A 17,527-nucleotide genomic window follows, 5' to 3' on the forward strand; every position below is an offset into this window, starting at 1 on the left:
CCTCCTCCTTTACTGTTACGTCTCTGTCTGGAATCTTAACCATATACTCTTAAAGCAAAACAGAGTTGTGGTAGAGTTGTTCTTGCAGCCATATCTCAATTAAAAAAATAATGTTTCCCTCCTGATATAGCTGTTGCATCCACATCAGTGCTCCAAGCTTGTCCATTTTATCCGACAGTGATCTGACGTTTCCCACGATGATCAAGGGAAGAAACTGTTTAACTTCCTCCTCTTTTTCCTCCATTTTGTTCCTACTCTACAACCTAGACATCTCCTCTTCAACGTATCTGCATTTCAAGTCTTATTCCAAGCATTACTTGGGCTCTGGAAAGCTCAATAGAAAAACAATAGAAAAACTGCTCTCACATGCAAAAAAACACATCTGTTGCTATTGTTATGCATCATGATAGATATGAAAATTTGCTTACTGGCAGAAACAATTCCAGCAGCACAGCATTCAAACCAGCAAAAGAAAATCTGTGTTTTCACCGAAAAAAAGTTCTGTAGAAAATCTCAACAAGATACAAAGATAGATACAATATGTCCAGACCAAGAACAGCAGGCTGCCACTATTGTGGTGCCTTTCTATTGTTATGCACACCACTGATGTTTATTCAGTGCTCTATGATGGAGGACTCGTGAGCATTAGCATTAACCAACGTGATAGAGGGCGTGATTCTCCTAGAAGATGCCATGAGTTCCTACTGACCTCACAGACTTTTACAAAAGGTACTCTTGGAGTGATCTTTGTTGGAAGAGCTCTCCTGGGAATGGTAACAATGGTTCTGCTTTCCCTCCATTTGTACACAATCTATGTGACTGTTTGAACTAGAGCCCAAAGTCCTTTGAGAGGTTTTGTAACCTTTCCCAGCCAGATGAACATCAATAACGTTTTCTCTTTGGTTTTCACAGATCCTCTACCTTTGTGCCACGATACTCTTAAACAAACATGCGTTGTAAAGATCAAACTTTGACAGATCCCCTTTCCCTAAGGTAACACCAAGACTCAACAATGCTTGAAAAATTAACAGCTAGTCATAAAAGTACCCTTACTTTTGCCACTTATAGAAAAGCAATATTGGGGGATTTTATAATATTTTTGCTTATTCATTCAGTCAAGTTCTGTTCATCATTGTAAATCAATATGTTGTATGCCTTCCAACAAATGCTGCTAACATTTGAGACCAGGATATGTACTAAATAATCCAGAATTAAACCAAATTAAAGCAGTAATCTGGTTTAGAGGAGTTCAAATCTACCCTCTGTTTAGCCTTTTCCAACATTTAAGTATTTCATGTAGCCTGACCTAGATGTAAAATCCCCCCTCCTGGAAAATACACCCCTTCATCTTGTGACCATGTTATGAACAACAGTGCATGTGTGCTTCTCTGCCTGCCTGCTGGTTTCCGCCTATAAATAGGCTTCACAGTGGCTCTGCACTCTCAGGTGGAGAGAAGGGAGTGATTATTAAAAACACAGGCTGCCCTGTGGGGACTAACTGGCTTTCTAGTCTTTGCTCTCACTCTCCATCTGTCTCTTTCTTTAAAACACGATCTAGGTCCAAATCAATACTGCTGCTGCATGCCTTTAGGAGAGCTGTGAATGTGGTGTGTTAGGGTAAAGCATTTGTGTAACGGTATAAACAAGGTCATGTTGGTATTGTACAGATGTGGATAGTTCCAATAAAGTGTCACCTCGTGTTTATTTAGGACATTACTCAGAGAATCTAACAGTCACTGGCCCAAGAGAAAACCCTCCAATTTTCTATCTTAAACAAAGTCTTGAAAACTTCCAGGCCTTTTGAGGTTTCTCACACAGCAGAAAGTATGTTGGTTTTCTAAGTGTCAGGAGGCTCGGAAGTCAGTGGATCACGTTGTGTATATGAATTTAAACTGTCTGAGTCCTACAGACAAGTAATAATGAGGCTCAATAACTTTGCAGAGTGAGAACAGCTTTCTTTGATCCCCACCATAATTTCAGAGGCAATGGGTTTGGCAATGAAACCAAACCTGTGAATCAGCTCATTCCCTTGTGAGCCAAGCAAAATGTTGCCTGTGTGTGTGTTTGTGTATATACGCATGCGCTTTTCCCCAACTATCACAGTACCCTTGGCTGTGAGGCAGAACAGTGAAACTAATTACAAGCTCAAAGAATCCTAAATTGAATCCCAAATTAGAAAGCGAACACCTCCCATCGGTGGCAAACGCAGCAGTGGACTGTGAGTCAGTAATCTAGCTGGAGGAGAAGAAACTGGGACTGAGAGTACCGAGATAAGTTGGATAAATGTGGATTTTCAGGGGAAGAAATGACCAAACTCATTGTTAAGTGGTCTTATTTGGACCAGTACTTCAACATGGCTGCATTTTACTAATATAGAGAAACTGTCTGATGTTCATCTTTTGAAACATTATCCAAGGATTTTATCCTCAAGTGCCAAGAAACTTCTGTATGCCTGATGACTTCCTTACTGAGGACAAATTTAGAGTGGAGCCAAAATAGTGAGGTTATTATGTACATAAACAAACAAAATTGATCTCATGTGCCAGATAAAAGTGAGTTATAATGTTTGGAGGAATCTCTCTTTGGAGCTGTAAAAACAGGGCTGTGTTGACTGTTGAGGATATGTAGCATCTTTATGTTTTGACTTCAAACATGAAATAGAATTACTGGAGAAAGCTTAAATGTGTCATTTGGATTTCTGAAAACCTCAGAAGATACAGTAGGTAATTCTGGGAAAAGTAAAATCTGACACGTTTTGGTTGCACATATTGTCGGCAGATATCACAGGTGAACTCTCTCATTTGACAACCTGACATAAGCTCACAGCCAGCAGCTCAACATCTGAAGTGTAGTGACGTTCCCTCTCACTGACATGTCCAGGATTACACCAACTATTGTTAACAAGCGCTGCAATTCTCCTCTTTTACTGCTGCCACGTCGATATTCCTGCTGCCTCCTTGTCAGTGCTCAAAGTTCATCCACTTTATCTGCCAGTGATCTCACACATCCCATGATGTTCAAGGGAGCAAAAAGTTTAAACTTCCTCCTCCTTTTTCTCTATTTTGTCCCTACCCTGCGTCCTAGATCTCGCTTCTTCAACTCATCTGGATTTGGGGTCTTATTCCAGGCATTACTTGGACTTTAGAAAGCTCAATCAGCTGCTTCCTCTGCAAACAACTTTCCCGTTGTCATAACAACGCATCATAACAGATGTAATAAAATGCCAGAATTACCAGCAGAAATGATTCCAGTGAGGTGCTTATATAGCTTAACTGGCTGAGTCCCATGTATGGCACTGTAGTTCCTACACGATATGTCAACTAAGACAGTATGTATTCCAGCTCACATTAACGTCTTTTTTTAAAAGGTTTTTATGCTCACTTCAGGTTAGTTTTGGTGGTTTCAAAAAAGAGTTTATATGCATTCAGAGATGGAAACACCTTTTATGAATCAGTCAAAGGTAGCGAATATTTAACGTGATCCTGATGGATAACGTGAACCAACATTTGTTTTTATCTCCACAGAGTAAAATACTTAATGAAGTCAAATAATAGTCACAACAGTTGAAAACAAGTCCCGATGACGTCTCCACCGTTTTTCTTCTATGGCCAGGTTGGCTGGTTGTGTCGTCTTCATCAAAGCTTTGTTTCTAATTCACGTCCACTTCTCTGTTACAGTGATGCGTAACATCGGAAACACCACTATACGCTGATGATCTCATGCACACCATTTTCGCCAACTTTCACATCATTTTTTCACTTTACGTGTGTCATTTCACATTGTTAACGTTATCCAACTGGAGCTTTCGGCTCTGCGCTTACCTCATCATTTGAAATCTTATTCAAATCAGATATTTTAACATGAACATCTAACACTGTTAATCTATAAACATGCATAAATATGTATATATACACATGTGTGCATGCTTTGACCGTTCCAACCTAATGTGTCCCCAGCAAAGTCAATATTTTACAATAAAAGCCTGAGATTAAACATCTGAAATGTTATTTTTATTTCATATTTGTATTTCACTGAGGGCTGCATGTTCAAGACTGACATGCATTACGTGTTGCCGTCTCTCTCATTCAGTGAATTTGCCAACACACTGTGCTCTGAAGCCAAATCTCATCCCGGAACAGACTCCACAGGATTACACTGCTCCTGCATCAAATCCTTCTTATATAACTCACCAATATTCCTCATGTAGACACAGAAAAACATGCACAAAACAAAAGAAAAGTGCAATGTTTCAAAACACTATCACTATAACTGTAGCACAACATTGTCCAAACGTGGACAGTATATCTTCTCAGAGGCCTCAGAAGGGAAAATAAAAAACATCCTTTGTAAGTCCCTGTTTGCACTCTTCTTGTATGCATGTGTGTGCACGTTTTGACCATTGTTTGACATCAAATACAGAGCAAAATGGGTGCTGTGAAAATAAATCTCCTACAGCTGTAACCCATGACCATGCACAGGATACAGATGGTGCGCAGAGAAAAAAACCTGCTAAAACAGCAAGTGTAACAGAGCAGTGTGTGTCTGTGTGTGAGACTTTGCCTGAAGTGGCCATGTGTGTCATCATCCTTGGAGGGGTCCAGGTCCTGCGTTGAGATGAGGCCCGTTTCTTCACCCTGCTCCTGCTGCTCAGTCATGCTCCTGGCCCTGGATACACAAACACACAGCTCTATGTTAGCAGCAGGCACCTCTCTGCTCAATCTCCATGTACTCTTGTGACAAATGTTTGTTTTTTGTCTCCAAGTTTGGCTTCAAAGAGATTGCTTCCCAAACAGTTTATGGGACAAACAAGTGAACTCTGTCCTAAAAATCAACAGTGCCGTGATGTAGCATTCAAAGTCTGATTCAGCTTGTTTGCGCAACGTTCAAAATATCTACCAAGCAAAATAAAGCTCCTGTGCTTTTGTAAATGGGGTCAGTGTGTACTCTCACGCAGATGTCTACAAAGAAGCAAAGCACCTCAGAGGTTGTGCAGATGGCTGACCTGATGTGCTGCTGTGAGCCGACTAAAATATGTTGACCAAATGTCTCTTCAAATTCACTCTCAGCACATGAATAGAATAAGAAAGAAGAAAATTGTGGATATATAACCATAAGCTGTTTAAGATGAGGTGCTCAAACAAATATCCTCTCATGGGCAGTGATTTCTAAGTGAAGCACAGCATGAATCAGACACTAAAACAATCAACCGAGGCTCGCTGAGGGACTCTGCTGAAAAGAAAAGAGAACCAAATCCAAGCTTTAATGTATACTGTGATGGATTATGTGGCTCAGGTTTTTTTAAGGGCTTGTTGAAGTTGTGTTGGATGCAGCTCCAAATGAATGGCAGCAAATGGTTTGTTGTGAGAGGGAAAACCAGCCTTGCAATCTCCATCTGCAATGGGACCGCAGAAGCATAGAAAAACATAGGAGTGATCCAGATAAACATTTTGTCAAACAAATAGCACATACTTGTCAGAGTCCTGATGAGCTGGAGGACCCCTTAACCACTGCTAGCTATTCAATGAACTCTCTAATGTCCATCTCATTTTATCCATGAAGCAGTAAACAAGTGGATCCACTTTAAATATTTCAGCTTTACCCATGATTTCTAACCTCTGTTTATCATCTACTTATAACAGTTTTGCTTCAGACATTAAACCAACACAATTGGTTAAAAAGCACAACCTTTTTCGCCATCCTACTAAAGAAAAACAATTTGTAGTGTATTCATGATTTTTTTTAATTGTTTTATTCACTTTTTGTTGAAATGTTTACTCTCTGCCCCTGCTTTTAGCTAACAGCTATTCATCCATTAGCTTACTTTTACCTAACAGCTATTCATCCATTAGCTTAATTTTAGCTAACAGCTATTCATCCATTAGCTTACTTTTAGCTAACAGCTATTCATCCATTAGCTTACTTTTAGCTAACAGCTATTCATCCATTAGCTTACTTTTAGCTAACAGCTACTTATCCATGATCTCAAGTTTAACCATTACCATTATATTTAGGATAACATTATAGTTAATCATTATTCAACTGTTATTATAATTCTATTTAAGATTGTGAAGGTTTCTCCATTTCAGTTATCTCAAAATATTTACAGCACCTTTCATCTGTAACGTTTTGCTAACAGTTCTTTTATTTAGCTTTACTTACAGTAAAGATTTTAATCGTATTATTATTTTTAGCTATATTGTCTTTTTTATTGTCCATCTATTACTTTTATTACTGGTAAGTAACAAGCGGAAGAATGTGATATCTGATTTCATCAGAAATCTTGAAATGATTCAAGGATGCAGACTACCACACCACCTTCATGTTCACTCATATAAATAAATAACTAGTTCACAGCACACCACAAAGTGATTTGGATAATTGAAGCTGGTTAAATATAGTTAGGCCTCGAGCCAAAAACACCCACACACCACATTTGTGACCTTAGCATCAATAGAAAGTCCTGTACTACACCATGCACCTAGCCACAGAAATCACAGGCTGTCCCCCTCATAGTTTTGATCTTCTCCTCAGTCTGAAAAATACTAAACTAAACAGGTCTTAGCAACAATATGAAGATAAGGCCTGGGCTATGAAAACTGTCAAATTCCAACTCCACTTGTTAATTATACACTAATTCTAGAGGTAGCTCTTCTTAATAGCACAAAAACTGCTCTGAAAGACTTTAAAGGGTCAAAACCACAATGTACACGGGTGAGAAAAGGAGAAAACAGTCATAATAATTATTCTGCTTTCATCCAAGTGAATCTAACATTGGATCCAAGTTCATGTGCAGGTAGCATAAATCACCTGCACAAGAACAAACATTCTCCTTTCACATTAATTTTAAAATATGGCTAAACGGACCCAGAATAGCCCATTCAGTTTAAACATCACATGACATGGTCTTTGTATTTCTTGTAGCTCTTTAGTCTCCCTTTTTCTCTGCTGTGCTGTTCTCCTGAATGAAGGAAACAAGCTGATGAGCAGTTATTGCCCTTTAAAAAACGGTGGATCCTGCAGAAAAGAAATGAGATTTTATCGAATCTTCTGAGCGGAGACAGTGATATCATTTAGATGATACACAACGGCGCACAAGCACATCCAACTAATCCAACAAGATATTAAGTTTTATAAAGACAGAACTTGCTCAGACAACTGCATGCGCGTGCGTTTCTCCAGGAGAGCGGGGGAAACATTGCGCAAAGCGGTCTCCTCTGGTTTAAACAATCCACTGTCAGTTATACACACAACAGTTAAAAGTTTCGACTTGGGTTCGGTTCCTGCCCTGCAGTCTAATCTGTGCGAGTCCAAAAACAGCGAGCTGACATGAGGATGAAGAGCTGGGAAAGTTGGCGCAGTTGACTGACGCATCGCTCTGCGCGTCTCCAAAGTTCAGATAAACTTTTTGTTCATTTCTACTTTGACTGGAGTCAGACAGCGAACCGTGCTCGCTCAGTATAGGTTAGTCCGTTTATTAAAAGGTCTGTTGCCAGTCAGTGATCACACATACACTACATGGCACATGTCTTACCTGTGAACAGTCGGTTTCTGTGTGGACTGATGAACTGTGATACCAAAAGCAGGCTGGGCTGAACCAACTAAGGAGGGTGGTTCAGAAATGAATGATTATTACCAATTCTTATTATTTTTGAGCTAGTCACTGAAAGAGATCAGATGAGAACTGATAAAGACCTCGAAAATGTAACTGACTGGAGGTGCTGCACTGTCTGATGGTTTATTTATTCCTTCTAAGGCAAGAACTGGGAGACCAAAACCCTAAGCTTGCCCTCCGCCCACTCACAATAATTGGTATGCAGTTGCTCCACTTGCATCATTAATCAGGCGCCTGTGCCCAACTGTTTGTCTTCTATTGGGCTCCAGTCACCATCGTAAGAGGACATCACCCTACTGGCTCTGGCCCTCTCTATTGGTGGAGAAAGCTGTCTATAATTAAGAGACAGTGGCCTGCAAAAGTCTACCCCTCCTTGGCCTTTTTCCTATTTTTTTGTTTTACAGTCTGTAATTTCAATGGATTTTGGGGAGATTTATGTTAAAAGAAAAAAAGAAATAGTGAACTGGAAAATATTTATATATTTCAAGAAATTAAATTAAAAAAAAAAAAGAGAAGTTGTGCATTCGTATGTATTGACTTCCTTTGTCCCTAAATAAGATCTGGTGCCATCAGTTACCTCCAGAAGTCACTAGATTTAACGAATCTAGTGACTAAGGATAAGGTCCACCTGAGTGCAGTCACACAATCTCAGTATATATACTCCTGTTTTGAAAGGAGGCTGCAACACCACTCATCGAGAGGCACCACCAAGCAAGCAGACCGAGACCAAGGAGCTCTCCAAACAGGTCAGGTTACTGCGATTATGAAAAAAAAAAAAATCTCCTAAACTTTAAAAATACCACAGAGCATTAAATCCATCATTACAAAATTTAAAAAAATACGGGACCACAACAAACCTGGTTGTCTACCAAAACTCATAGAGCAGGGAATCAGGGCAGTAATCAGTGCAAGAACAAAGAGACCAAAGGTAACCCTGAAACCCACAGATGTATCCGTCCATATGACCAGTATAAGCCGTGCACTCCACAGAACTGGGCTTTAGAGGGAAGAGTGTCCACAAGAAAAAAAATCACTACTTACAGAAAAAAACAGGATGGCACGTTCAGTCTGCCAAAAGGCATGTGGGGAAACTCACCAAGCATATGAAAGAACGTCTAAATTAGAACTTCTTGGCCATCAAAAAAAAACCCAACACCATCTCCACATTGAAGCACGGTGGTGGCAGCATCATGCTGTGGGGGACGATTTTCAGAAAGACTAAGAGCTGCTGTAATTGCTAAGCGGTGGCTCCATGAAGTCCTGACTTTGGGGAGCGAAACGTATCAAGTTTTCTGTCTTCTTCTTTACAAAAAAGTTACTTTTTAAATTTCACTTTACAAATTTGGACTATTTTGTTTTGTTGAAAATAAAAAAAGACTTGCAACACAATACTGAATACGATTAACATCATTTGAGGAGTTTTAAAATGGGTATACTCCATTATTAATTAAGAGGTTTAGGGGTATACTGAACATTATAACCCTGCTTCTATTCAACCGTTTTCCTGTTCATCTAACTAATGGTTTCACTTTTAAACTTTAGGCTTAATATCAGAGAGGGTGTCAGTGTCCCATGACCAGACTGTGAGCTGGTTCTACAGGAGATTGTGGTAACTAAGAGCTCTGCCTCCCATTGTAGACCTGAAAACTCTGGAAACCACAAGTAAGCCTACACTCTAAGCAAGAGTTGTTGTAGTGTATTAGGTAACAAGGATATTTAAAAGTTCTTGGCCATTAAGGGCTTTCCAAGTGATAGAGATTTTAAATTCTACTCTAGATTTGAGTGTTAAGAGGCTATAAAAGGAGACATAATCTCTCTTGATGGTACCAGTTTGTACCTCGGCTGCAGCACTTTGGACTAATAAAAATATTTTAAGGTGTTTATTTGGACACCCTGCTACAATAATCCAGTCAATAGTCCAGCCGAGATCAGAGAAATGCATGGAGCAAGCGTTGGGCTTGTGATTTTTATAATAACATACAGATGAAAGAAGGCCACTCCAATACCTGTTTAACAGGAACATTAAATGACTATTCCTGGTCAAAAATGACTCCAAGGTTCCACACAGTTGCAATGGAAACCAAGGTAATGCCAGCCAGAGTAACTATGTGGCTTGATAATGAACCTCTGTGCCTTTTAAGGACAAAATAATGACATGGCCTTTATGTATCCAGGACAAGCTTGTAACTTCAGAAAACCATTAATTTCCTTTGACTTCATAGATAAATAGAACTGGATGTCATCCACGTCAAAATAGTAAATTCATACCATGTAGTCTGATGATGCTACTCTATGGAAGTGTGTCCATTAACTTATCCATCCATTATCTTCTGTTTATCCAGGGTTGGGTTAAAGAGGCAACAGATCCAGCAGGGGAACCCAGACATCCCTCATCCCAATGACACTCCCCAGCTCCTCCTGGGGATCCCAATATGTTCCCACACTAGAAAAGTGTCCAACGTAACAGTTGGACGTGCCCAAAAAATCTCTAAAGGGAAGCGACAAGGAGGCATCCTAACCAGATGCCTGACTCACCACTTCAGCTAACTCCGTTTGATGGGGAGGAGCAGCAGCTCTACTATGAGGTTACTACCCAGATCTCATGACCATAAGTGAGGGTTATAACAAAGATAAACTGGTAAATCCAAAGCTTTGACTTTCTGCTCAACTTTGTCTTCACCTCTCGCTCAAACTTGTAATCACTCACGAACAAGATCCTGAGATTCTTAAACTCCTGCGGCAGAGACTCATCCCTAATTCAGAGAGAGGGATTAATCTTTTTCCAGTTGAAAACCACGGCCTCAAACTCAGAGGAGCCGACTTTCATCCCGACTGCAAACCGCTCCAGTGACATGAAAGAATTGAGGGTCATGGCAAATAAAACATCATCTGCAAAAACCAGACATCCTCCTCGTCTGTAAATACACCTCAAGATCCTGTCCATGATAATCCAAAGAGCTTGAACAAGAGCACCTGGACTTCTTGATTTCTTCATTCCTAAACTAGTTGGTGGGAAGTTTAAGCATCTTCACAGTGAGAAAAATTGTCCTGAAATCTTGTGGAACACTAGAAGTTATTTTGGAGTATGTGGAGAACACATCGTATACACGTACAAACTGGAATCTATCAGGTATTTATATCCGAATCCTGCCCAGAGCTGTGCATTAAGCACCGGTTTACTTATCAATCTCCACATTTTATCTACCGTTTTCACATAACCGTTGCATTTTTTTTGCGGGCTTGAAGATTATTATCAGACACTTTCAAATGTACAATCCTATTTATTTATCTTCACTTTTGACATTTGGTAAATCCCAGGGGGCGAGTACCTTGAGTGAGGAATTACAGATTTTTCCTAATCAAGAAAAAGAGCAACTTTAATCATTTAAATGCTTGTTGTGCTGCCATTAAAATGATAGAGTTTAAAAAAAAAGAAAAGCTTTGAAAGTTTTAGGCAATCTACCGTGTCTTTCTCTTACCAGCACATTATTTTTTTCCCTCAAGCAAACACAGAAGCACATGTCTACCATGTGCCATCCTGTCCTCTGGGAGAGGTGAAGTCGTTACCACCTGCTCTGGTATAATTACAGGTGCTGATGGAAATAGGCACCTGCATGCAGTTTCCAGTGTATTATCTCTAATTGGCCAGAAGCTTTACGTCAGCTGCTGACCTATTCAAACAACAGGGGATTTCTGATGCTGGAGGTTAGATCTGACTTGTTATCTGTGGTCACAGAGGATTGAATGGGAAGTGAAAGGCCTATTGTAATAGATAAGGTTGGGAATTGTAGGGTCTTTTCACCTTAAATCTGAGCTTAAGGGTTTCGAGAAAAACTTTGGCCAAGCAAAAAGGAGCTCTTGCTGCATTTTTGCTAATTTAAGTATGAAAAACTATCCTGTCAAAAAACCAACATGAGATAGAAGATGATTGGTCTTCCTATTTTTAAGATTAAATATAAGAGAAATGATTAAACATCAGTATGAGATGTTCAAATGTCTGATTGTGTTCTTGTCTGAAGTCTCAGAAAATAGCCTTTGACTCTTCTATAAATTCATTCTCTAAATATTTGCTTACAAACTTTTCCCATAGTGAGTGACACACACAGCCTTAAGAGATAAACCCTGATAAAGCATCAGCATAAGTGTGGCCATGGAGACGTTTCAGGCAGAAGCCACAGTTTTTCTCTCAGTTATCAGACATAATTAACTCTCTGGTTAGTTGATAACTGACCTCGCACAAAATCCCAACTTAAATTCAATTGTTCTCAGGAGGTCAAGCCCAAGACCGATTATACCAGCCTAACAAGTTTCTAAAGTAAATAAGGAGTGTGAACCAAAGCATAAAGCAAAGAGCACACAACGTGCACACTGATGAACCCTGTCGCAGTATTTATCCACAAACAGCCTCATTTGTAGTTTTGCTGATGGATCCTGAAGTTAACTCAAGAGGTTGCTTCATGGGAATTTTTTTTTTTTAAATTTAAAACCAATCTGCTCCTACTTGGACTTGTTAAAAACAGATATTTCAAGGATTAGCCTGCTTGTAAAATTTCACAAAGTAATTGTTGCCTGTGATGGCCATTGTTCTGTATCCAGTAATAAACGCCATTTAATGGTGACCAGATGCTGGCATAAACCATGGATGAATGACTAATAAACGAATGGTTGGCAGCTAAAATAGATATCTATCTATCGAAAAGCGCTCCCCCCTTTTGTCTCTCCTCCATCGTGTCCTCCTTTGTCTCTGGAGGCCAACATTTTGCGCTGTCACAAGACATCCCACAATCCAATAAACAGTAACCTTGTTAAGGTCGTTAGTCACCGAAGAATGGTTGGACTCTCCTCACCCCCAGACGCTCATTTCCCTACACCCCATGCGCTACCATGTTGTTTTAGAAATGCAAATCGGCCTCAACAGCTAATTTGACTTTTGCTCCGGACTGAACAAGTGTTGTGTTACTATCCTATTTCAACACTTCCAGTGTAGCCCGTTTCATCCAAATTATTTCCATACAGTCAAACTGTTGGGATAAAGACAGTGGAACTTGTTTAATTTTGCTCTGAGCACCACTGTAGGAAGCAAACTAAAGCCAATACTCACCAAGAACCAAGGATTTAAAAAAAAAAAAAGAGACTCCCAAACATAAAGCAAAGTTTTTAATGTCACAAAAATAATTTTCACAACTTAGTAGCATATCTGGACAACGTTATATTTCTTCTTTATCCCCTAATAACAGTCATCCCTGCATTTCCTCTCTTCCCTGTTGTTACATGGTAACATTATTTGGCCTTCTGGCGTTTCACAGACACAGACAGTCCAGGGTTAGGACTGAGAGATACTTTATCTGCACTGCTTGAGGCTTCCAGAAATAACCTCCCCATTGTGCAAGTACCTCAGAACAGCCTTTGATGGCAGAGGTGTGTTTTAAGTCAGCACAATGCTCCAAATATTAATCTATCAGAGGATTAAGTGGAGCACCACAGAGCTTATAGTTTACAGGGAAGGCAGCAGAAGTAGAAAAGTAGAAGAGGAAAAATTATTGTCTGCACAGCAGCAAAACTGTACAATCACAGATTGAGATTCAGAAGATCCTTGCTGCTTTTAGCTTATGTGTTTTCATTCCATAAAGAGGGGATAAGAGACCAAACCAAAGGTAATATTTCCATTTTGCACTCTGCTTAACGTCAAAACCCAACAATAAGAAAAAATAATTACATTTAGCTACTTGAATTACTTCAATAAACAGCAGACAAAAATATTTCTGAAATCTCTCTGCATTTGACTTTTCCAAAAAACACCATAGTTGATTATTAAATATACACGAGGAATAGTGTAAAGTTTGTATCGAGAAGATCCGGAAAAACACTACTCTTCAAAATAAAACAAAAAAAAAAATCATTACGTTTGCATTAAATGGTGTCTGTTGTGAAACCGGTTAAAGATGAGTGTCACAAAAACCTAGTAGCTGTGGGTTAACATCTAGTAAATGTTTGACCCTCGTTCAAATATCACTTTATTTTCTGTTGGAATTTGTTAAAAAACGATTACAGAAGTTTTTTTCCCCGAATCATTAAAACATGTAATATGCCAACTTAATATTTGTTATAAGATACACATTACTATGTCAATACCCACATAAAAACATATTTTCTGAACATATTTCCACTCCTTTATTGCACAAGCTTTGTTACGGCTCCTCTTATTTTTGAAATCCTAACCGGAAGTACAGCTGCTGCTTCTGCTAGCTTGATTTGACTAACGTCTCCTACCTGTAGCCTTCTAGCGGTCGCGACTTTTTCCGTTTAGTTTTCGACTGGAAGCGTCGCTGAAATCCTCGGACCTCTGCCGCATGTCTCGGTCAAATCATTTAACGTGTCTTATAGAGGAAAAACTGATAAAAATAAAATAAATAAAGCAAACTCCGTTGCTCCTTGAATAATTACAAGCAGAGCGGACAGAGTGACGGAGCTGCTACGTCCTCTGAAGTGTGTCCGACTCTGGAGAGGTGGGTTGAGCTTACCTATTAGCCAAGTGTGGGCTGGGGATTAAAGGGTGGCTATTTTTTCCCCACAGACGCCCACAACAACAAAGTGACTACAGTGTGTGCCTCTGCAGTGAGCGCTGAAATTATGGCTGCAAAAAAATAACTGCAGTGGTTAATTTAACTACATTTACAGTGTTCAAAATCCACAAATTACTAATGTTTCTCACCTTTTCCCAGCTAGGTCTACATGTATGCATTAAAAGAAAGCCTATTAGAAAGTAAAAGTGACCAAAATAACAAAATCTCAACCGTGAAACATTATGACCATCTCCCAGTTTGTTTTCTGTTGTAATAATTGATCAGTTCACCAATTTAAGGAATTAATAAATAAAACAAGTCTTAAACCACCCTTTCTTTCTTTCTTTCTTTCTTAATATTTCACTTGGTCTCCAGGGAAGGGTGGCTGTCAAGAAGCCATTCTTTAGGAAGGGAAACGGGAGAAAAGGCGGATATATGCCAAATGATGCAAGAAGTGGACTGAAAATCAGTGGCAACAGGTCATATGGAGGGGTGAAAACTCCCCAGAGCCCGGACCTCAACATTATTGAAGCAGTGTGGGATCATCTTAATGGTGAATGATACAAAAGGCAGCCATCATCCAAAGAAGAGCTTTGGGATGTCCTTCAAGAAGCCTGGAGAACTATTCCTGGAGACTGCTTATGGAAATGACAGAAAGCTTGTTAAAGAGGGTTCAGGTCGTGTTGGAGAATAACGTTTTTTCTGGTAATACATGAAGACATGAGGGCTGGCTCAAAACCTGTGCAGAGTACCCAAAGACCCCATGGCTCCGTGGTCAAAGCTTTGGGCTGTTCAAGGGGCCCACCTCCGGTCCAGGTGTCCTGGAGAATGGTCTTCTTTTTCTTTTGCTGAGGAAGGTTTTTAGCGGACTGAACTGACCTGAAAGTATTCCAGTGGCAGCCAATGATAGGTTGTTTTCCACTTTTATGGAGTTTTATTTCCTTTTTTGAGTGATCAACCTTCCCAATGAAGTATTTTTTTGAAAATATGTTATGTACTATACACGATATGTGTATAGTACAGGCTCTATAACAACATTATAGGAACATATTAGATGAAATGCAGCTGTAGTTTCAGCACTACAAACACACATCACAGTTTAGTTTAAGTTTGGTTGGATTCTCAAATGTAGCACAAACATCTGTTCCTAATTCTTACAGCCTTTCTTTAATCCCAATGCATTTTCCAACAAGTTCAAGGAAAAGTGCTTTAAAAAGTAATAAGAGGTGAATTTTCTGACCATTGGACTGTTCCCCTGAACCGTCACCCAACAAGAAACATTTAAAGGGTGAAACCAAAAATACCACAAAGGAGGCCTAAAACCATTAAGAAGGGAAAAACATCAGTTTCAGCATTTGATGCGTCACCCTTGTACCGTTTTCCTTTAAAATGGGGTGTAAATTACTTAAATGGTTGCATTTTGTCCCAACTTTTGTTGAATTAGGATTGTATGAATAGTATGTGACGGGTGTCATAACCTGCGCTCTTTAAGGCTGTTGGTCATGATTAACAACAATAACTTTGGGGCCATTAAATGGGTTTATTAGTATGTAATAATATTTTTTTAATTTTCTATATGATGACTGAGACAAGCCACAGTCCCAACAGTGTGAAAACATGAAAAAGTTCATGACTACAGGTCCCCCCCCCCATCAGTTTCGGCCATCAGATTTTCTGCTGCAAGTTTAAAGAACAGCAGAAATATTTAATATGGAAATGAAAACGCAGACGGGCTTTACATCAGGAAGTGCTGCCACAGAAGCTGTGACGCTCACAGATGGCAGATGCCACCCAGCACACCCCACCTTTGCAGTGTTGATTTAATCCCCTTACTTTTCACTTTTACAAGTATCTGTTGTCTCGTCTCACATGACAGCCAGAAATAAAAAACTGCAAGCGCAAACTGCCACTAATCTTGCCACTAATGCAAAAACTGTCCCTTCACTCTTCCCATTTTTAATTCTTTGATCTCAGTAATTTGTCATTTTGCAGGGGTCAGCATCCCATTTGGTCCAGTTTAAGCAACGTTTATCGACCCTCTGTGCACTTCCTGTGCAGTGTTCACTGACCTGACTCTGCAGGCTGCTATCCTCTGACTGCAGTTACCATGAGGGTGGCGGTAGTGGGGAAGCTGGTAGTATCTGTCCTGGCCTGGGGCCTCGTCGGCAGGGAGGGCCTTAGGGCTGGCTGCGTAGATAGTGCATCCCATGAACACCTCCTGGAAGTCAGCCTCAGTGTCCTACAGCGAGTGGGGTAAGAGTCGTCCTCAAGGTATCCTTCCTGCGAGCGGCCTGTCCTGTCCTGATGCCAGCCAGCTGCTCTGTGGAAAAGCCATTGGCTCAGCACATTGGTATCTTAACCCCTCCCACCCTCTGAATCTCTCCTCCAGCCAGCCTCACTGTCTCTGCCTCCCCCCGGTCCTCCTCCCTCTGCCGAGCTGAGAGCACGGAGGATAATCAGATTTTACATTTACACTCAACAAAATCATCCCCAGCGTAATCACTCCCTGTCACTGTTGTTGCATTATGCTAATGCACTCAGCAGTTCAGGGGCATCAGGGGCAGTTAAAAATATCCCAAATGCCCGATACAAGTGAATGCCACAACAGACAGATAAAGTTGTAAGAGACCAAACTGTTGACAGCCAGTCGAACTTACCGCCTTCTGCTGAGATTGTGGATCCTTTTAGTTTATAAATGTTTCTGCCAGTAAATGGTCTGATATTAAAACAGCTGTTTTAACTGGTATTTAAGATAGAAATCACTGAGCAAAGCCTCACATTTAAGGAAGTTGTGCCATATTTTTACACAAATGATTTGAAAATATTGTCTTAGACCCAACCAAGAATAATTTATCCGATGCTGTGCTCCTGAAAAAATATCCTCAAGCCACAAAGAACTGAAAATAAGACATAATTAGGAGGGATAATCAGATTTAAGTTGAATGCAGATGACCTGAGCACCGCCGCCTGCTGTTGTAGTTGATGAGCATCATTTGTGTCGTGGTATATGGCGCGTATTCTGCTCTGAATCACTCCTCCTCGGGTGCTAAAGCTGGACATTTGATCGTGACTGTGGCCTCTTTAGAGACACTGCTCTCCTGTGGCCACATGCAACAATACACTCTGCAGCCTCGGGTGTACCCCCCCCCAAAAAAGAGGTTTTCTGTTTATGATGATTTTTTTATATTAAAAATAAACAAGCCAGCTGTTAACTCAAAGAAAAACTGAAATCCTTCCTCCATCATGACCTGATTTTCAAGGTTGAATGTTGCTCGAATGTGAAGATAACAGCTGCACAAATAAACCAAAAAGCCGGCTGAAACGGTTATAAAACGGACTCGAAGGCACTCGG

General features: G+C 40.1%; 1 protein-coding gene across 3 annotated transcripts in view; it reads right to left on the reverse strand.

The window, feature by feature from the left end:
* Positions 1-16,491, reverse strand: part of gramd2aa (GRAM domain containing 2Aa) — a 34,278-nt gene extending 17,787 nt beyond the window's left edge. The window contains exons 1-2 of one of the 3 annotated variants that reach the window (XM_072380104.1): positions 16,245-16,491; positions 4,561-4,665 (exon numbers count right to left, since the gene is read on the reverse strand). In XM_072380104.1, the coding sequence (XP_072236205.1) occupies positions 4,561-4,665; positions 16,245-16,384 (245 nt within the window). In that variant the 5' untranslated portion in view covers positions 16,385-16,491. Of the gene's footprint in view, positions 1-4,560; positions 4,666-13,882; positions 14,111-16,244 lie in introns of those variants that run through there. The other 2 variants (XM_072380106.1, XM_072380105.1) reach the window with 2 other exon arrangements.
* Between the last annotated feature and the right edge of the window lie 1,036 nt (positions 16,492-17,527).

This window comes from Leuresthes tenuis, unplaced genomic scaffold, assembly GCF_036924035.1.
Source record: "Leuresthes tenuis unplaced genomic scaffold, fLeuTen1.0.hap1 SCAF_2, whole genome shotgun sequence".
NCBI classification, from domain to species: domain Eukaryota; kingdom Metazoa; phylum Chordata; class Actinopteri; order Atheriniformes; family Atherinopsidae; genus Leuresthes; species Leuresthes tenuis.